The sequence below is a fragment of the Manis javanica genome, chromosome 10 (genome assembly GCF_040802235.1).
Source record: "Manis javanica isolate MJ-LG chromosome 10, MJ_LKY, whole genome shotgun sequence".
NCBI classification, from domain to species: Eukaryota; Metazoa; Chordata; class Mammalia; order Pholidota; family Manidae; genus Manis; species Manis javanica.
In genome coordinates this window covers 24,994,171-25,020,313 of record NC_133165.1, presented here as the reverse complement: position 1 = coordinate 25,020,313, position 26,143 = coordinate 24,994,171, and the positions used below count along the sequence as shown (strand labels likewise).

The following is a 26,143-nucleotide window of genomic DNA, read 5'->3' as shown; positions in this document are numbered from 1 at the left end:
CCGTTTCCCTTTCTCCTTCCAGCTGTCTGGAATGTGGTCATGATAGCTGGCACTCCAGCTGCCGTCATGGACCATGAATGACTTTGAGAATGACACCCTTGCCCTTCCAGGGGCTGCACGGCTCTTGCTGGCTATGAAGCCCTGAGGAGCTGATTGGCTGGCGGCACAGTGGGAAGGCCATTTGGGAGGCCTCCAGGCTTCCTCCTGCAGGCCTGCCCTTGGGTTTTAGTGGCTGTCCATTTAGGTTTTCTTGCTGGTAAAGAGTGTGAGTGCTTGCTTGTGTGTAGGCCCACGGTGTGGCTGTGGGGCAGTGGGGTGATTCAGCAGCTGCCCTGGCAGGGTTCATGGGAGGCCCCTCCCAGGGGAGGAGGTGGGGTCTTCTATGCCCACTTGATGCCCGGACGTACGCATACCACTTGGCCAGTGGCTTGGAACCGGGATGCATCAGAGAACAGCTGCGCCCATCCCTGAGATGCTGACGTGCTCGTGGATGAGATATTGCAGAAAGATACCCTCCTCAGATGCCGTGCTTGCTATGGAAGAAGGCAGCGTGGCAGGGCCATGGGTGGGCACTGGGTGCTGTTTTTTAGAGAGGCCTCGCAGGCCCCTCTCATGAGAGGGTGGTACTGGAGCACAGCAGGGACCCCTGGAGGGAGGGGTGAGGTGGGCCCAGGGTGGACCTTCGGTGCCTGCTCCACTTGCCCTCCCAGGGGCTGCACGGCTCTTGCTGGCTACCAGGCGCCCGTGGGGCCTTGGCATCCCCCCGTGTCCAGCAAGGGGGCTGTGGCTCTGGGGCTGTCCAGGGAATGGGGGACAAGCCCCAGGAGCCTGGAGTGAGTCCTGCCCCTGGTGGCCCTTTTCCTGCGAGTGTCTGAATGGGATGGAGGGAGGCTGCCTCAGTCCGGTCTGTCCTGGTTCACTGTGAAGCAGGCCCTCCACGGGGCAGGGGCCGCCGTCCATCAGGCTCTGTGCGGGGAGCAGCATCCATGCCCTCAGCAAGCATCGCTGGGCGCCCACCGAGTGCTGGGCTTCTCTGGTCTGTGGACACCTGTGCCCTTGCGAACAAATGGTGCCGAACACATTTCTCTTTGTCTCACACCTGCTGACTGCTTCCTGGGACACCTGGGGCCCCCTCCCTCGGAGAGGCCAGCTGCTCTGGGGTGAAGGCGCACTGTCCGTCTCCTCCGTGTGCACAGCCATGGTTTCGCTGCCGTCCACACCGAGTCTTCTTGGCTGTGGAATTTCTGTGTCCGGAACCTTGTATTCAGGGAAGTTCCCAAACCACTGGGGCAGCTGGCGTTTCCTGTGTCTTAATTCTGGATTCCTCTGCACTAAGAATAGCCGCAGCTGCGTCTGGCGTCTGCCGAGCCTCGTGTCTTGGGAGAGAAAATGACAGCTCCCAGCGGAAGGGAGTGTCCTGAAGGATGGCATCATTTCTGCTTCAGCCCTTGATTCAGGTGGATTGGGGTGCAGTGAGCTGTCCACCATGCAGCCACTGGGTAGTGCTGAGCTGGAACATGCCACAGGGACATGGGAACAGGGGCATATGGGATCAAGGGGACACGGGAACTGGGGGATGCATGAATGGGGGACATGGAATGGGATGTAGGAATGGAGGGGAATCTGGGGGACATGGGAATGGGGGTTATGCGGGAATGAGGAGACGTAATGGGGGGATGTGGGAATGGAGGGGAATCTGGGGAGGTGCGCGTGGGAGTGGGGGTATGGAATGGGAGGAATCCGGGGTATGTGGGAATGAGGGGACACCAGAGTAGGGAAACTGCGGGGACATGGGAATAAGGGGATATGGGAATGGGGAAAGTTGGAAGGATGTGGGAATTGGAGTGACTTGGGAATGGGGGTGCTGGTGGCATCTCCAGAGGACAAGCCCCCTCCTGAAATGTGGATTTGCCTTCAGGCTGGTGGAATCCCCAGATCTCTGATCTGAAAGTTCCCCCAATGTCCCATCTCTTCCCTGTGTGGTGGCATGGAGGGTGGGTGGGGCTCAGCAGTCCCCTCCTCTGAGCTCCCAGGCCAGACTGGCACCCCCAAGCTCCTTCTTGTAAGCTTTAGGACCTTGTTCACCCTGTGCTGGGAGGCAGTGGGGGGACTGTAGTGGAGCCGTGCTCACTTGGCTGGGGCCTGGGCACCTTGGTGTTAGGTGAGACCCCTGCCCCACCTGCTGGGCCCTCTGGCTTCCCACCCGTGTATCAGGGCCTGGGGCCCCTCCTCCCTTCACTCCAGGCCTTGCCTGGGGTCCATGGTATCTGTGGGCCTGCAGCCAGTGCAGGGGTTGGGTGGGCTTTCTGGAGCTTTGTTTGTGGCTTTGATGGAGTGGCTGTGGGGGGCCGCAGGCTCATCTTGGAGTTTGGTGTAATGGGGAGGGGCCCCCCAGGCGCAGTCCAGCCAGGCATTTTGAACACTCTGATTTTCTGGGCTTGGTATGGAAACAGCCAGGAGTTTCCCTGCTGCCTGGGGATGTGTGTGCCCTGTCTGGAGCCTGGCCGTCCCCACGGACCCTGGCCCCCAGCTCATCCTTGGGGCCAGCTGGGCCAGGCAGGCGGGATGGGGGTCCTGGACTGTCAGGCATTTCAGGCTCGAGTCTCGGGACAGAATGCTTCCCTCAGACATCGCAGTAGAGTGGGAAGACCCTCGGGTCGGTTGCACCAGTGGCTTGGGCTGGGGGATGGGCAGGCCAGAGTCTCCAGCCGTGAGCAGGGTGATGGTGGCCCCAAGACAGCTGTCCTCTCCTTGCCCACCCCTCCTGGATTAGGGGTGGGCCACCTGCTGGGCCCTCCCTATGCAGGGGTTGGGGGAGCAGTTGGGGAAGCGTGGGGAAGCTGGAGGAGCTGGTGTTGCCTGGAGCCAGGCAGGCAGGCCTCCCCCCCACCATCTCTGCTTCTGGAGGTCAGCCCGATGCCCCCCTGCAGAGGCCTGCATCAGGCCTCAGGGAGACAGGCAGTGCTGAGCCCAGACCCAGGCCCCGTCCCTGCAGCCCCCCGACCAGTGAGGTCCTCGGGCAGACACCAGGGAGCTGCCAGGCCTCATCAGGAGGCTGGGAGGCACCCCCCTTCCCCCCTGGCGCCATGGCCTTGGGCGGCCCCGTACCCAGTGGGACTCGTAGCTCCAGCCTCACCGGCGCATAGCCCACCCTGGGTGCCAGCAGACTCGGCTGGCTGCCTCCCACCTGCTCACCCAGGCTCCCTGCCCAGCCTTGCCTGGTGTCTCCATCAGAGGACCCTGTTCCACGAGGAGGGTGCCTTTTGGCTGGCCTCCCTCCCAGAGGGTCCCAGGTGGCCGTGCTCAGCTGCCCAGCAGCAGGAGGTGGATGGGCCGGCTGCAAGTCTAGGGTCTGGGCAAACACGCGTGCGTTCCAGTGGGCGGGGGTAGCTGCTGGGGGTCAGTGTGAGCTATACGTTATCTTTCAAAGGAAATGGCTTTTTCCTGGCCAGCGCGGGTCTTAGTGGCTCAGGCTGAGCCGAGCATGTGCCACCGTGCATGCAGACTGCCTCTGAGGGGAGAGACCCCTCGGTCAGCTGCTGATTGCCTGGACATGGTGTTTGCTGTGGCCACCGGCCAGCAGTGCACAGGCCCCTCTGTGCCCCCTCCATCCAGTGTGAGGTGGCTGGACCTGCTGGACAAGTCCCCAGCCCTGGTGGCGCTCTTTGCCTGATAGAGGGGCCTGGGGTGGCTCTGCTTTCTGTAGGAGGTAGGACTCCCCAGGGTCTAAAATGGGAACTTGCAGCCCTTTTAGCCTTGGTATGGCCCATAGCCTCAAAGAGCTGATGGGCAAGAGGCCCAGGGTGGCCTGGGTCCCTCATTTGTCACTACACTGGTGTTAGCCTTTCTGGGATCCTTAGGGGCAGGAAGTAAGACCTCTCCCTTGTCGACAAGGAAACTGAGGCTCAGAGAGGTGAGTACTGGGTGAAGGTTGGAGACTTGAACCAAGGCTGTCTGAATTCCCGTGCATTCAGGCCTCAGGCTCCCAACCTGCATGTCCGATGGGTCCCCAACTACCATGAGGCCCAGGCACTCTGAGCTCTGGAAAACATGCCCCCAGCCACTGGGGGTGACTGGGCGAGAACAGAGATGATTCAGTGGGAGCATAGAGCCTCCCACAGGCTCCTGATAAATGCCAGAAACATCTGGTTGGGGTTCTGCCTCCTGGTGGAGCCCCTGGCAAATGGGTGGGAAGCTTCCAATAGCGTCCTTTGGAGGAGGAGGTTCAGGCCCACCAACCGGGGTGCCTGTCAGGGTCTTGTTTTTGGTCTTTCTTCTCCTTCTTACACATGTTGCTTGGTGGCTGAGACCCCAGCTGTAGGGACCTGGGAGACCTGGCGGCTGCAGGCATCAGCTGTGCTTGGTGGGCCTCCCAAGGAGGAGGGCACATTGGCAAGGACGTTGTTACTGGCCAGGCAGGACAAGGGACCCGCCTGCACCACTGCCAGTGGATGTCAGCAGCCAGGGAGCTGCCCGCAAGCCTTAGAAGAGCTTGTCCTTTCCTCCCTTGTTAGGTTTGGCTGGGTGTATCAGTTAGCTGTTGCTGGTGAACAAGTTTCCCCAAAGCTCTGTGGCTGTGACAGTGGAACATTTGTTAAGCAGTGTCTGTGGATTGTGAAGGAAGCAGCGTGGCCAGGTGCCCTGGCCTGGGAATGCCCCCACTGCGTCCTCCATGGGGCTGACTCCCATCCTGCTGGCTGGCCCGAGGGGCTGGCTGGCCCGAGGGGCCCTGTGTGGTTGAGCCGACTGAGAGGGAGCAAGGTGGGAGCTGGTGTCCTTTACAGTCCAGTTTTGGAAGTCTCAGATCGCCACCCCCAGCATCCTCTCAGTTACTCCAGTCAGCCCCATCCCGTGTGGGACCTGACCACACTAAATGGAAATACAGGGGTGGGATCATGCGGGCTGTCATACAAGCTGGCCATGCCGGCTGTGAGAGGGATACTCAGAGCACAGTGCTTAAACCACATGGTTATTTCTCAAGTTCAAGGAGCCTGGAGTTTGCCTCTAGGGTGGGCACATTGTTCCATGGGATCAGAGAACCTGAACCTCTCACCCTGTTTCTCCTTTTGTCCACAAAGGCCCAGGGTGGCTGCTAGGGCTCCAGCCATGATCTCCGTATCCCAGCTAGTTGGAAGGAAGGAAAGGGCATGCCTTTTCCCATTAAGGTTAAGTCCCATATTGCGCACATATCTTCTGTTTATAATCTGTTGGTCAGAATGGGGTCAGCAGGCTTGCAGGAATGGGTGGTGGGTGCCTGGTGAGAGCCGTGTTCATGGTGGTTTCCTGTCTCGCTGCTGGAGAGATCCAGGACCTCAGGTCATGAAGGCAGAGACACCAGGGCAGCCTGGGTTTTTATTCCTGCTTCCAAGGCTTATCTAGGGTGAAATACTAGATGTCTCTGGAACAAGGATGATGGCATGCGCCTCTTAACAGGGCCGCCACCAGGTTGAGGCGGGTCAGAGTGTCTGAGAGACCCACCAGGGTGACTGGTCTCAGGTCTCGGGTCCCTGGTAGAGCTTGTCTCTCAAGCCTGTTCACATGCCAGGTAAACCTGTGGCTCCTGCCAGTGGGTGAGGCTGTTGGAACGAATCAAACCAGGCTTGCTGTCTCCTGGCAGCCCATGGTCCCTCTGCTGAATGTCCAGCAGTTGGTAGCATGCACGGCTGATGCTGTGGACAGCTGTGGGGTTGGTGCACTGTGCCAGGGCAGTGGCTATTGGGCGGGAGGGTGGAGGCCCAGGCCGTGTGGGATGTGTGCCTGAGGCCCAGGTGCCCGTTCTCATTTCTGATGCACACAGGCTGGTGGCGCCTGTTCACTGGTTGTGTGTGACTCAGCGGGTTTTCCTCTGGGGATGGGAGCTGCTCTTCTCCACACATCTGCTCTGTGGTGGCTCAGTGTCTCTGTGTTGGGAGAGTCCGGCTGCACATGGCACCCCATCTCGTCAGGGCCCCTCCGTTCAGCATGCAGGCAGCGCAGGACTCTGATTGGCTGAGTGCCCACCTTGTGGGCCAGTGGCTGATCCAGCTGGACGAGGGATGCCATCTGGCCAGGGGGTAGGAGGGTGGCAGCAGCCTTTCTGGGCCCAGGGGAGAGGTGGTTAGTGAGGGACAGGTGCAGAGACCCAGGATGGGGAGGAAAGGGCACCAGCAGGGCAGCTCGTTCAGGCCCTTGCCCATCGAGGGGCTTCTGGGACGAGGGATGATGGAGGGTTGAGTCATCTGGGAAGAGTCCTCAGGGCATCTGGTAGCACCAGAATGGCTCAGGCATGAAGGCCTACCTCCCGTGTTGTGTTCTTTCTCCCCGCAGGGCAGCACACTGAGAAAGCGCAAGATGTACGAGTTGTTCCTGAGCAAGGTCTCCATCCTGGGTCAGTGCCCGTGGCGCCTCCCACCTGCCATTTCCATGTGCCCTGCGTGGCTGGCAGGGACAGTGTTCTTGCTGTAAGCAAGTTTGGGACACACACAGACACTCACCTGCACATGCCCACTTACCATGCGTGCGCACACACCATAAATGCCTGTGCGCACAGCAACCACACGCACACATGCACACACATACACTTGCACAGGCATACCACATGCATGCGCATGTGCACTCACATGCAGCTATTTGCCAGCCAAACCAAGAGCTCTGTGCCTTCCCCTTGAGGGCACTTCCCTGTCCGCCCAGTGGGCCCCCCGCCCGTGCCCAGCTTGCCCATCTTCCCCTCCACCCTCATGTCACCACCCTGAGCCCATCCTCCACATCGGTGGTTTTGAGCTGAGAGTCCGGTTTGCGTCCTGGTAAGTGTGGCCAGTGGGGTCAGAAAGAGTAAGAAACACAAAACCTGCTGGGTGGGGGGCTTGTCACCAGTGGGGTCTCTGCCTGTGGGTGCGGGCGCAGGACTGGCAGCTGTCCATGTGTCCGTGGAGCTGGGATGCCCCAGCCTGCGTGGAGCATGTGCATGGGACCCTCGGCCAGCTCCTCACCTGGGCTGAGTGTCCCACTGAACTCCCCCTCCTGGCCCCCTGGTCCAGGCTGTGGAGATGTTGGAAGGGCTCCTGCCTGCCCTTCAAACTGAGGCTGGGGGCGGGGGAGCCTCCACCCAGACCCCACATCAGGTGTGAACAAGACAAGCTGGATGCAGGAGCCACAAAGGGGAACTCAGAGCAGGCGGCGGATGACCCAGTCAGGAAGACCTGCGCATCCTGGAGATCACGTTCCCACATGGAATGCTGGTTGGCAGCACAGATGAACGAAGTGGGAGGCCAGAGAAGAAACAGCAGAGTGGGGTCAGCGGGAGCCAAGAAGCCCAGGACCAAGGTGGCTGCTGGCAGCCTCAGCCGAGCCAACCATCTGTGCTTCTGGGGCGTTTCCTGCAAGGCTTAGAGAGGCCCACCGTGGACGCACACCTAAGCAGTCTTCACTGTGGGCAGCAGGAGCGGCCTGTCTGTCCTCATGGGAGGGTGATGCCTGTCTGCTGGCATGTCCTGCACAGTGGCCAGTACAGCCTTGCACACCGTGGACCAGTGTGGCCCTGACGGAATGCAGCTCGTGTAGACTGTTCACCTGTCTCCTGTTCGGACCTGTGGCTAGAATGGAGTTTGTGATGTCGCTGGTTATTTCTGGGTGGCATGTTTGAAGTTTCTTCATGTCCTGTGCACTTTGTTCTTTCCTGAGTTATCTGTAGCAAGCATGAGTAACCCAAGCGCCCCTGGTGGAGCAGGTGTGCAGGGGCCGAGCACCGGGACTGCTGGCGGTGCCTGCCTGGCTCTGGCTGCAGCCGTGCCTGACGCTGTGTCCCAGGAGGAGGGCGAGCAGCCTACAGGTGCTTTGGGGCAGTGCATGGCTCCCTGAACCCGCTCGGCGGCCTGGCAGAGTCAGCACTTCACGGCTGGGCTTGCACACGGTGGAGCTGGCTCCACTCAGAGCTGCCTGCCCAGGGGAACCCCAGGCCCGTCCATTCCTGTGAAAAACATCATGTCACATCTGCCATTTTAGCCATTTTAATCTCAGTGCACTGAGGACACTCAGTATTGTGCCCATGGCCCCCTCTGGTTCCAGAACTTTCTCCTTATCCCCTTGGAGATCCCGTGCCCATCAGTGGCCCCTCCACACCCACCACCCTGGCAGCTACATCTGCTCTCTGCTTGTCTGGACACTTTGTACTATGGAGCCACACCATGTGGGTTTCCCACTGCCCATGTGCCCTACCACACATGTCTGTCAGACCCTCTCACCGCAACCACTCAGCCTCCACCCAGCTTTGTTCCCTGTGATTTATGTGATTGCCACCAAGTGCCACTGGCTTCTCTGTGGCCATTGGGAAGTAACATCAAGACTGTGATCCCCTCGCCTGCTCAGTCACTATTAGCTGCACAACATCCCCCACAAAGTGGTTGACGGCTGCCACTGGCAGGTGGCTCTGGGCTGACCTGTGGACGCTGGCCTCTCCCCTCAGCAGGAACCTGGATGTGGTGATTGTGCATCTGTGCCTGGAGGGTCAAGGTTGTCCTCCTGCACATGCAAAGGGCCCCAGACGCGGCAGGCACAGGTTGTGACCCTTGGATTCCATCCCGAGTTGTCATGGGGCCAAAGCTGTCCCTGCCCAGCAGGTATGCCTGCATCCTACCTTCGTGTTGGTGCATGGACCCCTCAACTGTCTCATCCCTGGGCTTCAGGCTGACCTCTGTGTAGCACTCGTGGGTGCACCTTCCTTTATTCTTCACGTTTCCAGGGTGCCACGTGGAAAATCCCTCTCGGGAAAGGGGACTGTGCCTGGCAGACCTGCCCGCAGCCTCTGCTGTTGTCCCTGCTGGGTGGCAGTGAGCACCCGGAGCCTTCAGTGCAGGGACTGAGCCAGCAGAGAGGCCCCAGTTGCCCCTGCATCCTGGCTGCGGAGACATTTCTAACTTTGGGACCAAATGGCCACCTTCGCACAGCATCTGCTGTGATTTTCTCCTAAGGTTGAGGCCACTGGGGGTGGAGTGGGTGCGCATCTTGATGCTCAGACCTCAGGCCGTTACAGATTTTAGCAGTAGCAGACAAAGCCTGCTGATCAAATATCAGGACATGGATCTCCACCTGCGGTGTGACTCGTGCCCCTGTGCTCTTGCTGGGGAGCCAGCACGCACCCCGTCTTCACTTACATGGTCCTGTGGCCGGTTCCTCCGGATGTGTCATGGTTTCACTCAAAAGTCACCCGTGCTACTTGGCCACAGGGCATTCATAGATGGGTGGCCCCCAGTGGCAAGTCACTGAGCAGCTTCCGTTGAGCCCAGGCCTCGTTTTGGGGGGTGGGTGTGCAAACAGCCCGCAGTGGCTCTGCTCCTTCCCCGCAGAACCGCTCTGGCTGGGCTTAGTCCAGAGCCTGTCCTTTCAAACATGTGGCGGTGGCAGCCGCTCTGAGGCAGAGTCCCTCTCCTAACCTACATCTCCAGTAAGCATCTTGTATTTTTAGCAGCTGACCTACATAAGTAGCATCTGATAAGTGTAGGCCAGGAAAGTTCATTTTGCCAAAAACGAACTAGTTAATCAGGGGATCGGTATTCCTTATAAAAGGAGCATGTTGTGTTTTTCCATCCTGAGGTTGAGGGATGGATAATGATGGGGAGGGGAGGGCCTGTGAAGGTGTGGAGGGATTCAGAATTTGTAAGCATTAAAGATAAGCTTTCCCTGTGTCCTGGCCTAAAATAACGGAAGCATACCTGCCTTGGGGTTGTGACATAATGCACGTAGGTGTCCTTGAGTGGCTGTGGTGGTGTCTCTGGACCATGTGGGTTATTTTAAACCGCTTAGTAGCGCTAGTATTTAGCAGTGATTCTATTTGCAGGCACATGGGCAGCTCTGCTCTTTTGAGGATGCCAGTGCTGAGTCAAGGCAGACCGCCTGGGGCATCATTCCTGGGGAGGGTGTCAGAGCAGCTCGGCTCTAACAGGCGCCCAGGGGTCATCAGCCCAGCATCCTGCCCCAGTTCTCAGGCCCCGTGTGGGACCCGGACATGCTGTGTTTCACTCATTCTCCCCAGACATACTTTGTTTCACTCACTCTTCCTGTGGCAAAGCAGGGTCTGGGGTGAGGAGTGGGGCCATGCTCACCCCCAGGCTGGTGACTTCCTCTGTGTCCCCCACAGAGTCCCTGGAAAAGTGGGAGTGCCTGACGGTGGCCGATGCCCTGGAGCCTGTCCAGTTTGAAGATGGAGAGAAGATCGTGGTCCAGGGTGAGCCTGGGGACGACTTCTTCATCATCACGGAGGTGAGGCTTGCTTGTCTTGCGGCCCTGCGGGCTGGGCTCGGGGCAGAGAGGAGCGGGGTGCTGCCTTCCTCCTGCAGAGCCTGAGGGGGTCCCGCCCTCACCATCCTGGCAGCAAAGCTGGCCTGCAGGTCGCCCGCCTCACACAGCCACACTGGGCAGACACCCCCATGAGGGCAAGTTGACCTGGGTGGGTGGGCTACCTACCACAGACCTGGGTGTGACAGAGCCCTGGGGTCTGCCACACATTACCGCCTGAGACTACAAGCTTGATTTTAAGTAACAGCACCAGTTTTGTCCACCTGGATATGCACAAGTCTGTCTTATTGTCCTTGTGCCCCACCCCCGCCCCTGCCTGTGACAGCTGGCTCTGGGGCCATAGTCTGTGGCGGCCACCCTTGAGCCTGTTACTGATGGGGGCACGCAGCTGCCGTGCCTGGGCGTTACCCCGGGGCTGCGCCCGCCCAGTTGGCCGCCAGGAATGAGCGGGGGGCTGCCCCACAGTGTGGGCAGCCCTTCCAGTTCCATGGAGCCGGAAGCATGTCACCGCTTGGCTCATTTCCCTCCTCTGTGGACCGGGTGGGAGGAATTTCACATCCGCATACCCATTAGGGCACAAGCTTCAGCTGTGTGTTTGCCGCGGGAGGAAGGGAGCCTTCAGTGTGGTGGGTGATCGTGCTGTCATCCAGATGAAATGCCCGCCTGGCGGCAGGGGAGCCACGTGCCACCAGGGCTGTCGCTGCCCTGCATGTCTGATTGGCAAGGAGATGTGCCAGGAGCTCAGCCCCCTGGGGACGCGTGGCCCACATCACCAGACTTGGGGGCCACTTCCATGGTTTAAATGACAGATTCGCTGGGTGGCCGGTGTCAGGTGAGACCCTCTACACCCCCTTGCTGGCATTTACCCACCTGTGGCACGTCCCTCAGGTTCCCACGGACGGGAACGCGAACCTCACCAGAAGCCCTTCCCTGCCAGGCCTTGTTTAGGGCTCCTCCTGCTGCCCAGCAGGTGGTCTGGAAGGCTGCAGGGCTGGCTGAGAGCAGCGGTTCACTGGCCGTTTGGGAGCTTGTGCCTGGTGACCTCCTGCATGCCCAGCACTGAGCCCGGGCAGAGGGGCACTCAGCAGCTGCATGCAAATGAGGACACAGGTGCCTCACCTGAGCTCCCAGGGTGTCTGGGCTTCTGCAGGAACCCAGTGCAGGGAGAACGGGGGCAGCATCGTTGCCCTTGGGCAGGAGACTCATTCTATGACGATGTTTCTCTAAAAAGCAAAAAGGAAGGAAGAAGGAATCACACCGCAGGAGGGACGATTACGGCTCCTGTTAGCATAGAGGGGCCTGGGCTCCCCAGATGAGAGGGGAGCAGACTGCATTTCCAGCTTCCGCTTCCAGCTGCCATGTCAGAAACCCCCAGAGGCACTGGCCCTGAGCTCCGTGGTGCCCCCGCTGGGCAGGGCCAGGCCAATCTTCTTAGTTGCTGCCTGCACTGGGCGCCACTGAATTCCAAGGCTCTTACTGCAGAGCTTCTGGGAGATGGTGGCTGGCTGTGTGTGGGCATTGCCCAGTGCCCCGTCTGGAGGGGCCCGGGTCTGACCCATTGCCTAGAGGACAGCCCACAGATGTTTATGCTCTGCATAACCAGCTGGGGCAGGGATGGGAGAAGTGAAGGCTTGGAGTGTCTCTGGACTGATATCTTCCCTCCACCCTCAATTTACTTAGAGCCTTTCTGGCCCCCAAATCTGTGGAGTTAAAGGTGGCTGCAGACCACTCTCTGTCACCCTGGAAAGTGGGTCATGGGAGGCCTCCACCATTCACAGCCCTTACCCCAGCTTGGGGCCTCCTTCCTGGAGCCCAGGGCCCACGCCCTGTTGTGCTGCGGCTCTGACTTCGTGGCTCTGTGGCCCTGGGAGTGCTCCCTCATGGTCGGCTGCCCGCGCCTGTCCCAGCAGAGAGACCCCAAGTGAGAGCTGCCCTGCTGAGCCCCACTTGCCCCCAGGACTCCTGGAGTTGCTTACCAGGTCTCTGTGGCACCATGGAAATAAGTGTGTGCAGTCCCCCCTTGCCTCACAGAGAACATGGAAGGATGCTCCTGTCTCCAAGCACCCCCAGGGTGAAGGGCAGGCTGCTGGCTAGGTGTCACACTTATTAATAAGAAACCAGTGCACATGGCCCCACTGCTCAGGGACGAGTTTGTATCATCCTCATGGTGTCTTTTTTTTGAACATTTGCATAAATTGCAGATGTTTAAAAATGAGGGTATTTCACATAGAAAAGTGTTCTCTTGGCCAATTGGACCTGCATCCTTGCCTGGCACAGCCAGTCAATCTGAGAGACAGCTGCCCTGGGTGAGGGGACCCTGTGTGCTGCAGTCCCAACCCAGCCCACTTGCCTCCTCGGGGGTGCTGCAGGCATGCAGCATTGGCATTTGCAGCCCCAGTATAATGGCCTTGAAGCGGCCAGAGAGAGTAAGTGGCCAAGGCAGACAATTGTCCATTCTCCTCCGTGGACCACAGCTGCCTCCCAGTTGGTCCAAGGCCATGGGGGAAAATTGTAGAACTGTGAAAAGCGTAGGTCAGCAAGGTGTCCCCTGAGAACAGGAGGGTGGCCCTATACTTGCTTTGCAGTTGATCCTGATCCCTGAGGGGGCAATCTCAGGCTCAGGGCACGTCAGCTGGTATGTGGGCCCCCTGACGAGTGACCTGGCCACAGCTCATGCTGGGGCAGCGTCGGCTCCAGTGAGGGCTGGGCTGGCAAGTGACGGGGCTGAGCCAGCACATCTCTTCCTGCACCCCAGGGCTCTGGCCCGTGTCTGTGCTGTGGGTGTGCCCCAGGCTTGCACTGCATGTGTGCACGTGTGCATGAGTCCCAGGATTGTATGCTTCCTGCTGGGGCAGAAAGTGAGTGTTACTCTGTTCCACGCATTTCTCCCGCTCCCTTCTGCCTTCATTTGGCCCTGCGCTCCGGCTTTCCCGTGCTCCCTGCTGGCTCTGGGCCTTGCTGGGTCCCTCAGCGAGGCTGCCTGAGTCATTTCTCAGGGTCATTTTGAGGGTGTATGTGGTGGACTCAGATTCCACCGCTGCCCTGTGGAACCCCTGGGCATGGTGCAGAGTGGCGGCGGCTCCCCCACCCAGGAGCACCCAGGGCCCATGCAGGATTTCCCAGACAACCTCGAGGGAGCGCCGCTCTCGAGGGATGTGGGCAGGAAAGTCCTCTCTCTGTCGCCTGAGGGTGTGTGGTATGTGGGGTGGGGACAGAGAGTGGTTGGGGCAGATTCCCATAAACAGTCTTGTATGGCCTCTGGAATGTAACCCAATCCTCTCAGAAGGTATGGTTTTTCCATTTGAAGTGGTCTCCTTGGCAACTTGGACTTTTTTCCCTTTTCCTCTGTGATCCACTGAATTCAGTAAATCACCATGGGACCCAAGGTTCACGGGCATCAGACACTCAGAACTGAGGTGCAACTGCTAGACCTTTGGGGCTTCAAGCCTGTGCAGGGCAGTGGTGTGGCAGGGGTGGGGGGTGTGCAGCGGCATACATTGGGGGGGGTGCGGGGATGGCTTACAGCGGGGGTGCGGGCACACGGTGGTGCACCGCAGACTTTGTTCTTTTAAAAGGCTCTGCGGAAGGCACTGTGGCATGTGACCACTCTGAGCCATGTCCTTTCATAGGCTCATTGTCCGTGTATACGCTGTAATGCATCGTTCACCCCTAGGCTTTTGATGCTCATGAATTCAGCTGGACAGTGCAATACGTTTGCTGCCGGGGGCAGTGGGAAAGGGGCCCAGTCTCTGCGGTGAGGGAAGTTTTATGGGTCAGCTTGGCCACGGCACCCAGGTGTGTGGTCCAGCCCCAGGCTGGGTGTTTCTGTGACGGAGATCTGATGAACATTGACGGCAGCTGGCTGAGTAAAGTTTTCCCCCACCCCCAGGAGCTGGGCCTTGGCCAAGAAGGTGACTCCTTGCCGGCCTGCCCTGTGAGCCCACCCGAATGCCTTCATGAGTGTCCACACGCCCACTGCTTCCTTTCTCTGGAGAGTTCCGTCTGCTTCCCCCTTCTCCACGCCACAGGCGTTCAGATGCCCCAGGGCACATCAGGCATCAGGCCCCAGGCACATGGGCCCCAAGCGGGCAGGTGGTGCATCTGCAAGGAAGGACCAGGGCCACAGGATGCTGGCGGGGCCTTCCCTCGACTGTGGGGTTTGGAGCCGTCTCTTTCCCTCGAAGCAACCAGCTGGGAAGACGGGCCTGGCCCTGGGGACCAGCCGAGCGTCTCTGCTTAGCTCTGGCAGGCGCTCTCACGGCTGCTCCCTGTGCTGACTCCCAGAGCAAACCGATTGGCCAGCAATGCCTGCGGCCGGTTGCCATGCCATGGCTGAAGGCGTCCTCTCTGGGGGCAGGCACCCCAAGCTCCCGGATGCCCCTGCTTCCCCACACCCAGCCTCTGTCCTCTCTGTCCTCCGGGCAGACATCCATGGAGCAAAGCCCCTGGAGCCCAGCAATGGTAGTCCGGTCATGCCACATTGTCCCCTGGCAGACGGGGTTGTGCTGGGAGTCAGCTGCCCAGGTGTGCGGGGGCCTGGCAGAGCCCCTACCCCACAGCAGACACATAATGAGTCATTAGTGCCTGCTGGCCTTGGGGGGCAACAGCTGGGCTGCAGGACCCCCTGCCCCATGTGACCCTAAGGTCTCTGCCTCAGAGCAGGGTCCCTGGGGGAGGCAGTATTTCCCTGCCTCCGCTCTGTGCGCTCACACCAGCTGTCTCTGAAGCGCTAACAAACCAGATTCCCAAAGCTCCTAGAAAATACTCATCAGAACAACCAGGATTGGATTATTGTAAACCAGGGCGATAGACACAAGAAGCAGAGTGCCAGGGACACGGGGCCTGGCCTGCAGCATGGGGTAGAGGTGCACCAGGCTCTTCCAGGACCTATGCTGGTTACCAAAGGCTTGGAGGTGCCCAGTGGCCTGAGGAGCCCCCAGTCAGCCAGCAATGGGACCCCCAGGTGCTGCTGGCTGCTCCTGGCAGGACAGACCTTGGTGGGCGCTCCCCTGGGGAGAAGGAGGGCACTTTGGGCCTGGAAGAGAACACAGAGTGTCGATGATGGACTAGGCCCCTTGGGACCCAGTGGCAATCCCAGAGCCTCCCAGAATTCTTGCCTCCCTGATGGGACTCTCTGGGAGGGCTGGGAGCCAGGCCGGGCTGGGGTCTGTGGCTCAGGCCGTGCTTCCCTGTGTGGCCTGCTTTCCCTGCCCCATAGCACCTCTATGGCAGCCTGTGGGCCCCCTCTTGCTCCCAGCCAGGCTGAGCTCCGAGGCGTTGCCATGGGAACCCTAGACGGGCTTTATCTTCTTGGCCGATTAGTTTTATGAGTGTCTGTGATGCTGAGGCAACTGCACATCACATGTGGAGGCCGCTTTTGGCTGGAGCTTCCCTGCCCTCTCCTGACAGCTGAGCTTCAGAAGGCCTCCACAGGCCCCCCACGGCTTGCCCGCTCAGGTCTTCTTTGCAGCGTCTGCCGTGCCCCCATTGCTAGGCTGGTGGCAGCCCTGGGCAGTCGTTTGCAGGGGAGGGAAACTGTCTAACCCACTTGCCACAGATTTGTCCTGGGCCCCTTGTGGAGAAGGGGCCAGGCTGAAGTGGGAAGGCCTGGGAGGTGGAGTGGTGATCCCTTGGTGACAGCAGGTGGACCAGGAGGTGGCAGGATGGTCCTCACATATAGGGAGGATGTGGGTGGGCAGGCGAGGGTTGGGTGTTGAAGTAGTTCTCCCGATGGTGTGGTGGGGCCTGGGCAGCTGGAGCACCTACCTACATAGCCCATGTGCCTATGGAGGCAGAGGTGTGTGGCCAGGGCCCCAGGGGTGGAGTGGGTGGGAGCAGTGCAGCTGCAGGCAGGAGGCCGGCCTGGACCCCACACTCTGGGCAAGGACTTTGAAAGTTCCCCCTGGGGACCTACACTGTGTACCGTGTGCAGTCCCGGAGGCCTCGGGCCTTTATTCTGTCCAGGCCACCTCCTCTATGGCTTCTTTCTGATGTTTTCATTAACATAAGAAGCATAAAAAGTTTGGGGGCGTTCCCCCCAGGTATAAAGGCACTGTCTTCCTCAGTCCCCCAAGCCCTGAAGGGGCCCTGCGGGCCTGGGCTTTGCGTTCTCAGCTGTTTGCAGATCTTGTTTCCTGCTCGTACTTCACACAGGCGGCATTGATGCTCGTAGACGACACAGATGTGGAATGCATTGCTGCACGCTGGGGCCCTGCACTGTCCTGTACGAGATTCCTGGCACCAGGGCGGGAGAATTAGCAGTGTGCAAAGACCGTTTCCATAAAGATGATGTTTTGGCTGGGAAAATCCTGATGGATGCACCATTCTGGAGGAACCAGCTTGCGGGGATGTTGACTCCCCTGCCAGCCCCCATACCGCTGCCCACCAGCTACAGCTGGGGCTGGCCCAAGGGTGGCTTTGGCTTTGTGTGACCCCTATCCTGGTGGCGGCGGCTGAAGGGGGTTCCGGATCTCGGGCTCCCCAGCTCTGGAAGTCCAGGCGCCTAGAGCAAACAGTGGCCTGCAAGAAGAAGCTGTCCCTGCGATGTAAGTCTGGCCACGTGGCTCCCTCTGACTCACTTGCCAGGTGTCAGTCCACAGCTGTGGACCTGGCCCCACTGCCCTCCCACCCCCAGAGTTCGCTCCTAGTATGGGGCAGTTTCCAGGGAGCCCACTCTAAGGGCCCCAAGTTTAGAGCTGCTAGGGGCAGAGAGCCTGGAGGTGATCGGAGGGGCCCTGCCCTGGACAGAGGGGCATGGGGAGCCCCGAGCATGGCCCCAAGGAGTAAAGCTGGCTAGTTGGGGTTCCAGTGGCCAGGTCTTTTCTTTTTCTTTAAATTGTAAAATACACATACAGTTTACCACTTCAGCTATTCACAGTCCAGCTCAGGGGTATTAAGCAGCCCCTCCACCATCTCCAGGATCTCTCATCTCCCCACACTGACCCTCTGTCCCCACCGAGCATCCCTTTCCTCCCCAGCGCCCACCATCCACCTTCTGTCTCTAGATTTGCCTCCCCCAGGGGCCTCATGAGGTGTAACCCTGCCATGCGTGTCCTTCTGTGACTGGCTTACCTCCCCCAGCTCGGGTCCCCAGGGTGCGCCCCGCTGGAGCAGTTGTCGGAACTGCCTCCCTGTTTGGGGCTGAGTAATATCCCGTTAGATGGGCTGTGTTGTGTTAATCCTGTGGCCCTTTTTTAAGCTGCTGGTGACAGCGGGCATTCCGAGTGTCCGCTCCATGTCACACGTGTCCACATTTAGCTTGTTGCCCTGAGTCCTTGAGGCAGGGACCTTTTCCCTCCCAATGTGGCCAGTGAGAAAACATGCTGGGAGGGAATTTCCCAGAGTTGGAGGACAGTGGCCCCCAGTAATCACTCCCCTGGTGGTGTCATCTGAGTCTCGCCTGAACTGAGGAAGTTGGATAAGCAGCATCTTCCTAGTGGGGAAACTGAGACTGGGAGGAGTGGGCTGCATGTCCACAGTTCCCCAGTCCAGTTAAGGCTGTGGTCCTGGCCTCTCCGTGCTGCGCTGCCCCAGCCCCTGAACACTCTCCATCTGGATCTCGCAGGGAGGGGACCAGTTTCAAGCAGTGAGGTCAGAGTCAGCTGGCCGGCTGGCCTGGGGAGGCCCCTCGTCTCTTGCTCAGCCAGTCCCTGTGTGTATCTTAGTCCTGCTGGAGGAAGGACTCCTGCACGGCCTCAGGCCAGGGCTCTGGGAGCCTGGAGCCCAGCTCTGTGGGGCAGGGGCCCCGTCCTGGGGGCCCAGAGAGGTGGCAGTGCTCAGCAGTGGACTCCAGCTCCACCCCTTCCCAGCCGACTGGTCACCAAGCCAGGAACCTGCCCTCTGCTTGTCATCTCCACCACAGTCTCAGCCCATCCTGCCCACTCCATCTCTGCCCAGCCGAGTGGACATCGTGCATGGCTTCCAGCTCCTGAGTTGTATTGGGGAACCTGCAGGTGCAGGTGCTTAGAGGCAGGGGGCAGATGATGAGCTGGAGATCTGGGGGCAGCCTCCTGGGATGTGTGGCGTTGAGTACCAGAAACTGCTCAGACTGCAGACCAGCAGACAGGCTGCCAACCCCGGCCCACCCTGAGGTGGAGGAGCCCTGGGTTTTGGCACCTTAAGGCTCATCTGAGATGGCTTTCTGGCCCCACCCCAGTGAGTGGCAGAGCTTACGGCCAGGATGCCTCTGGCCTGCGCATGCCCCGTGCCCTGAAACTGCAGCCGCCCTGCCTGCCGACTGTAGGAGCAACTGGCTGCAGAATGGTGCTAGGAGCAGGGCCAGAGGTCTGGAGCTGCGCCTGTGACCTGCATGCCCCTCTCATTCTGCCCAAAGGCATGAGCAGGTGCTCTGTCCCTCTTGCCGTCAGCTGTGTGTCACCACCGCATCCATCCCCCTGCTGGTGTGCCTACCTCTGAGGGATGCACGCAGTGGGCTCGTAAGAAGGGAATGCTTGCAGACAGCGCTCTGTTCTCCTGCCCTCGGGCCACCTGCCGTCTTCTGGTGCCTGAGCCACGTGGACACTGTTGTTTTCCCTCAGAGGTTGCTGGCTATACCTTCGCTAAGGTCCTGGCCTCATGGGTGATCATTATCTGCAGGCAAGGGAACACACCTAGGTCACAGGCCCTGGGGTTCGTACAGGTGAGAGGGTGGTCTGCAGCCCAAAGCATCAAGCATGCAGCGTGGTGGCCATGCTTCTGCAGATGGAGCCTCAGACCAGCCACAGGGAGGGCGCCATGGCCCCACACACTGGGAATCTGCACCATCAGGGATATCTCCTAGTGTTGTGGTGCCCCACCTAAGTGCAGCCTGGCTCAACACACATGGACACATGGGGAAAGCACGCCCCAAAGAGTGGAGAGCCAGAGTACCGTCGGCTCCCGGAAGCAGATGACACAGCAGGGAGAGGGGCCTGAAGCTGGCCATCCTGCAGGCCTGGGTGCTGTCTCCTCTGGGCACTGCTCACAGTCAGGGGCCTCTCGGGGCCTAATGTCAGGCCCCTACAGACAGGAAGCCCAGAGACCCCACCTCACGGAGTGCCCTCCACCGTGATCTCAATGGGTCGTCTTTATTGTGAAAATAGTGCTTGCCTGTTATTGAAAACTGAAAAGTCAATTTTAGTTTTAATTTTGTATAAAATTTTTAAAAATCAAAAATATTGAAAGGAAAACAGCTCATTTGTAACCCCCCTACTCCGACACCAACAGTGACATTTCCCTGCCCCCAGCACTGGGCCATTTTCTCTGTGACCTGAGTTATTTTTACAGTTGTGTTATCATCAATAAGTGAAATTTGGGGAATATATCTAGAGTTTTGGCAAGTATGTTTTTCCAGCCTGAAAAATTCCGACTCTCAGTCCCTCGAGGATGTCCGTGCTATTTTCGCGGCAGTCTGGGAAACGGATCTCTGACAGGAGAGTTATTTCCGTGGCCATCCTGGAAAACGAGGGGGTGTGGCAGTCACGCCTGGGAACGTGGGAACGTGGCTCTGCCCATGGGAGGCCCACACCCATCCTCCCATCTGCCCCATCACCTCCCTCCCTCCCTCCCTCCCTCGCTGCCCGCTCTCAGGGTGGCCTCTCGCACTGATGTTCGGGGCACAAAACGGCCACAGGACAGGAACAGCCACTGCCTCACCACAGTGGTCAGCGCTCAGGGCTGGGGCATCGGTTGGGGAGCTGGGCTGCTGTTACAGGGAGCCCTGAAGCCACGTGGCCAAAAGAACGATGGCTGGCCTTGTGATGTGAGCACTGTGGGTGCTCCAGGGGCGGCGGTTCTGTCCTGCGTGGCCCTTGCACCATGTGGCTCTGCTGCCCTGTGGTCCCTGGGGCGGGCGTCACGTGGTGGGGCAGAGCAGCAACACGCAGGAAGGGAGCATGGAGGACGTGGTCATGTGGCCACTCCTGCCTGGCAGGCAGCCTTACCGTGCCCACCACACCTCCACATGGAAGGGTGATGGCATGGGGAGCTGTTTGGTGACTCCTGAAATTGTGGCAGCCACTGTGCCTCCCCGAGGGAACCAGCTGAGGACCAGTAACCCTGCTGGGGCTGCCAGAGCAGGAGGCAAGCACATGGCTGGCTTCCTGACACCTGAGCCGCTGAGTCAGCCTCCCTTAATGCCCTCCCTCCAGTCTTCTGTGGGATAATAGGGGACCCTTAGCCTTTAGTCTATTGAGTTCGGTTTTCTGCTTGGGGTTCAAAGCATGTGAACAGGCCACTCTGTCGACCGGGGTCCTGCTGTTCTATCCTGCGGGTCTGGGAGAGGAAAGTGATCCCAGTTGTATCACAGGAAATTGTCTAAAATGGGAAATAAGGCACGTAAATAACGCGTTGTGAATCAGAAGGTGTACATGTAGTGAACAAGGCCTATGTGGGGGGCAGTGACTGGATCTGCTGTGAGGGCCTGTCTGCTCCAGACCCTGGTCCCACAGCTGTGGCTAGAAAAGTTTGTGGCCTCCTGGGTGCCAATGTCCAGGGCTGTGGATGGCCTCAGAGTCTGGGGGCCATGTGCCCAGGAGCCCGGGGTCCTCGGGTGCTGGGGCTTTGGTCCCTTAGCTGTGAAGTAGATGTGGCACCCCAAGGGAAGGTGTGGCGGTCTGCAGCTCAGAATTGCTGGGACCTTTGAGAGCAGCATGGGGCTCAGCTGCATTGGTCACTGACACCGTGTCCCACACCTGGATGCTCCCGGTGGGCGGGCGGTTTGTAAAGCCTGGCTTCTTGTCTTCATGACCTGTGGAAGGGAGACTCCGGGATGGACAAGGCCAGTCCCAGGTTCCCCCAAACGAGGGACACACAGGCACTGGGCTCTGGGGCCACCCCCACTCTGTGGCACACATTGGCACTGCCCTGGCTACATGGCTAAGGGTCTGCCACGGAGGGCGGAGGCTTCCCTGTGTAACGCATTCCATGCTCTGGGCTGGCTGTCTCGGCCTCTGTTAATCATTGAGCCAACAGTGTCTGCAGACATCCACCTGGGGGTCAGAGGAGCCACATTGCTTAGTGGCTGCGTGACCCTGACACCACTGTCCTCCCCTTGTCCAGCCAGCTGGCCCTCACCTGCCCCCTTGATGTCCACAGGGCACGGCCTCTGTCCTTCAGCGCCGGTCCCCAAACGAGGAGTACGTGGAGGTGGGGCGCCTCGGGCCGTCTGACTACTTCGGTGAGCCTGAGGCCCTGGGAGGGTGGTGGGCACTCAGACAAACTCAGATAAGGGAGGGAGCTGTGCCAGGCTGCCCCAGATCCCAGGTTGCCCCTGCCAAACGGGTATGTTTACTGGGAGGCAGACTTGCCTGAGTCCCAGGCACTGTCCTCTTCCCAACCCCCAGCCCACCTGCCACAGTCCGGGGAGCCGTGTGCCCCCCACGCCCTGACCAGCCCCTCTCCCCAGGGGAGATTGCGCTGCTGCTGAACCGGCCCCGGGCAGCCACCGTCGTGGCGCGGGGGCCCCTCAAGTGCGTCAAGCTGGACCGGCCCCGCTTCGAGCGCGTGCTGGGCCCCTGCTCTGAGATCCTCAAGCGAAATATCCAGCGTTACAACAGCTTCATCTCCCTGACCGTCTGAGCTGCGCCACCTCCATGTGGACCCAGGTCATCTCCCTTGTCTGAGCCGCACCGCTTCCCTGGCGCACCTGCCGGCCTCCCTGTGGACCCATGTTTGGAATAAAGCAGTCACCTCGCATTTCACAGACTAGGGCGCCCAAGACCCAGGCCCTGCCCCACGTGCCCCTTCCCTCCACCCAGCGGGCTTATCTCTGGGAACCCACCCTCTCGTCTCCCTGGGTCTGGGGGATACGGGAGTGTGCCCCACCCCAAGGCCGAAGGAGTCTGCTGGCCGCTGGTCCTGCTGGAGCTGCAGGAGGACGGGCCCCCCCACCCATCACTCCTCTCCAGTCTGGCCAGGTGTTGCCCCAGGCCCCAGAATGACAGGTCATTGGGTCTAGAGTCCAGGTATGGGGCAACAATGTCCAAAGGGGCCCCACAGGGACCCTGGGGCTACAAGCAAGATCTGAGATGGTCCAGGCCCCTCCCTCATATTTCTTCCCTCTCCCAGAGTCCTGTCGAGATGCCAGGGTTGGGAGGCCCCCCGGGTGGCAACCAGTCCCCGCCTCAGAGAGAAGGGAGGTGCAGTTCCTGCCCCCATGGCCCCAGACTGCAGGCATGTTTGGAGGGGCGCCTTGCTCACCTGTCTTGGATAATGTATCTGGGGATGGGCCAGGAACACTGGTAAGTTTGCCAGTCGGGCAGCTGGTGGTCCCGTGGGCCCAGACACCCAGGACACAGGAAACACCACAGGATCTGGGACCTTCCAGTGCCACTCTTGGAGGGGACCCCTGACACTTTCTGCTCTACATGGAGGGCCCGACCCCACATCCCCCAGTGTCTGTCATCTGCGTCTTTGGGAACCAGCTTCTTGCAGAGTGTATGAGAGGGAGGAGGGATCTCCTATGATGTACTGTGGGTAAAGGTGAGAGAACCAGAGCCCCATTCCGAGCGAGCCCGCAGTCTTGTCCCCCCCGTGGACAAAGCTCCTTGCTGGGGAGACACATGCAGCCCAGTGTCTAAGCCTCAATCCTCCTGACAGGAAAAAATATGTCACGCCAGCCCTGGGCCCCACACATCTGTCACTGATGGAGTGAACCCCCATCAGTCTATCTCCAGTCCGACCAGGGCATGAGCCACAGAAGCTCGGCTCAGGCTGTGCGTACAGCCTCGTGGGCAGCTTCTGGGGCCCGACATAGAACTCTTGATCCCATTTCCCTCCTGCCTGTGCATGCCTGGGGGTGACTCCAGCCTCAGGTGAGCCCGCCAGCCCTGCCTTGGCACATGGACATGTCTGTGATGTGTAAACTGCCCCTGTTTATCTCAGTGTGTTTGCCTCTGCATGTACTATTAAATGTGCAGTGAAGTACCTCTTCCCAACCTGGGGGCTTTGATCTGAAGTCTTCAACAGAATAAGGGTTTCGTCTGTTTGGTTTTATTGTGGTTAAATATTCATAACAAAATTTAACGTAACCAGTTTTAAGTGTACAGGGGCATTAAGCACATTCACACTGCTGTGCAGCAGCCCCTCATCTCCAGACTCCAGCTTCCCAGAGTGTCACTCATCCCCACCAATCATTCCTCCCCGCAGCCCCTGGCACCTGCCGCCCACTGTCCCTGTGACCGGCTCCCCCAGGGGCCTCCCGGGAGTGGGTCACAGTGTGTGTCCCCCCGTGACCAGCTCGTGTTACTGAGTGTCGTGTCCTCGGGGTCCCTCCACACCAGAGCAGGTGCCAGAACTTCCTCTGTCTTAAGGCCGAGCAGTATTCTGCCATGCGGATTGGACACATCGGTCCATCCTCTAGTGGACACCTGGGTCTTCTCTTTGTGGAGCTCAGCCACCCTGCATGGTTCTCAGGGGTCAGCAGCACTGGGTGGCCCTGTCTGATGGCCCTCGTGGGCCAGGTGTCTAAGCCAGTGGCTCAGTCGGGGATTGGGTGCTGATAGGCAGGGCACATGGTTCTAGACTCCGGAAGCAGCAGGGTTCTGGGCTAAGACTTATCCCACTGCTGCTGGGCATCCCAGCCACGCCCGGGAAGGCCACCCAACCCAGGTGAACTGGCCAACCTCACCCAGGACAAAGCCAGGGTCACCCACCAGCAGCTGTCCAGGTGGTGAGGTCAGGAGGCTCCCACAACCATCGCCTCCCACCACCAGCGTGGTTCCAGCTCCAGTCTTGCCGTGGGGCTGGGAAGGGATCCTGGAGCTAGAAGCAGCCCACCCAGCCCCTCTTCTCGTGCTGAGCAGGGGCCAGGCTCCTTGGGGAACCATAGCCTCTCCCGGAGAGGGGTCACGGCCGCCTGCCTGCTCTGGCCTGCAGGGCTATGCGGTAAGGACAAGGCGGGAGGAACCGCTGCACAAGGTTACACTGCTTGGTGGGCAGCAGATGCTGGGTCCAGGATGGGAGAGAACCTGCATGTGCCTTCCCCGGCCCTGTCTCTGGGCTGATAGGGGGTCAGTGGGGAGGGGCTGGGAAAGCCACGCAGTTCTCAGCCTTGAGCACGCCAGCACCAGGTCCTGGACGCTGTCATGAGCAGCACTGCCCAGAGTCTGGCGGGAGGTGGAGGTGGGGCAGGGGGCTAGTGGGAAGGGGTGTGCCCACCGTGAGCACGGGGCTCCATCATGCTCCACCCACAGGAGTGCTGGTGTTTCCTGGGAAGCTCTCCTGGAACCCTGGCTGGGCTGGCTGGCCTGCTCTGGGGTCCCACCACCCCCATGTGCTCCCCAAAGGACAGGGTGGACCAGTCACCTGAGACCCCCCCCCAGGCTCCTCCCACGGACCTCAGGCCACACAGCCACGTGGCCACAGGCGCTCTGGGTGGTGTGATCCCGGTTGGTCGGAGCTGGAATTTGTGCAGGAAGCTGCATGTCAACACGGGAAGGGCGGGCCACGGGGCGAGCAGCGGTCTTCAAGCTGTTCCTCCGCAGTGTTTTAGGAATTCCATGCGTACTCAACACATGCTTCATTCAAACTTATTTTTAAAATATGCATTCGAATCAAAAATCTTCACGCTGCAGCACACCGAGCAATAGAAATTATGTGAGCCGTGTGTGCCACTGAAGCACTCTAGCGCCATTCCGAATGTAAGCAGGTGACATTCATTTTTTTTCTGGTAAAATGTACATAACATGAAATTGACCACTTCAGCCATTTTTAAATGCACAATCCAGAGGCATTAAGCACATCACACTGCCATGCAGTAGCCCCTCCACCATCTCCAGGCCTGTCCATCTCCCCACATGGACCCTCTGTCCCCACTGAGCATCCCTTCCCCCTCCCCAGCTCCCGCCACCCACCTTCTGTCTCTGAAGGAATGCGTTAACACCGGCTCTGCGTGAATTCGGGCTTTTTGGAGCTTTCCCTGATGAAGGGATGAAAAACAGTGCCTGTGGGAATCAGTTGGGTGCCAGGCTGATAACGGCAAAGCTCATACACACCCTGGGGGCTCAGCTTGTATCTTAACCAAAAAATCCTCCTATTCTTGATTGAATCTGTTTAAGCTATAAATTTGATCTGATGAAATTTAGATTTATAAATAACGTGCCTTCCTCAATCTCTTAGAAATCTTTCATTTCAGGGAGTTCTATGGCTTTAGACGTGAACGGTGCTGGTTGGAGATCCTTACAGAAGGCAGGTGGCCGAGCCCCTGCTCCTGCAGGGCCCTAGTGAAACCTGGAGCCGGACCAGGGTGTGCCTGGAGAGTGGGCCTGGGCTTTGGGAGGGACATGGGCTCCTGGGACGCAGCGTGAGGTGTGTGGCAAGGTCCTACCAGGAATCGTGCTCGCTCAGCCCAGAGCCTCCATGCTCCCTTTGCCACACAAGAAATTATCCCAAATTGAGCAGTTTAAAACAACACACATTTATTATCTCATGATTTCTGAGTCAGGTGTTTGAGAGCTGTTTGCTAGTGGTCCTGGCTCAGGGTCTCTCATCGAGATGTGGGCTGGAGCCACATGGTGGGAGAGCTCACGGGCTGGGGGCTTCCTTTCCCTTGGCTGTCTGCAGGGGCCTTGTGCCCCTGAGGGGCTGCTTGGGGGCTACTTGGGCTTCCTCATCACGTGGCACCTGACTCCTCCAAGAGCAAATGGGGGCAGCACCTCTGATGACCTAGTTCCAGAGGTCATGTCCAATAGTCACGGACAGGACAGGGCTGAGGGCCAGGACAGCCCCTGAGGTTGGCTCTGGCCGCTGGCTCGACCACCCTTCTCCAGGGCAGCTCTGGGCTGCAGGGCTGCTGACCAGCTGGCTGGCGTGCAGAGCCAGGGCATGCCTGAGGACCTTCTCTCCCATCCAGTGCCTCTGATGCACGACACCGTGTACACCTAACACTGGCCAGGCC

The 26,143-nt window shown here is 59.4% G+C and overlaps 1 protein-coding gene across 8 annotated transcripts in view; it reads left to right on the top strand.

The window, feature by feature from the left end:
• Nucleotides 1–23,172, top strand: part of PRKAR1B (protein kinase cAMP-dependent type I regulatory subunit beta) — an 85,714-nt gene extending 62,542 nt beyond the window's left edge. For 5 of the 8 annotated variants that reach the window (XM_037008949.2, XM_073214888.1, XM_037008969.2 and 2 more), the window contains exons 8-10: nt 6,307–6,367; nt 10,112–10,233; nt 14,159–15,942. In XM_037008949.2, coding sequence (XP_036864844.1) covers nt 6,307–6,367; nt 10,112–10,233; nt 14,159–14,509 — 534 coding nt within the window. In that variant the 3' untranslated portion in view covers nt 14,510–15,942. The other 3 variants (XM_073214890.1, XM_037008981.2, XM_073214889.1) reach the window with 3 other exon arrangements.
• Nucleotides 23,173–26,143: the final 2,971 nt, after the last annotated feature.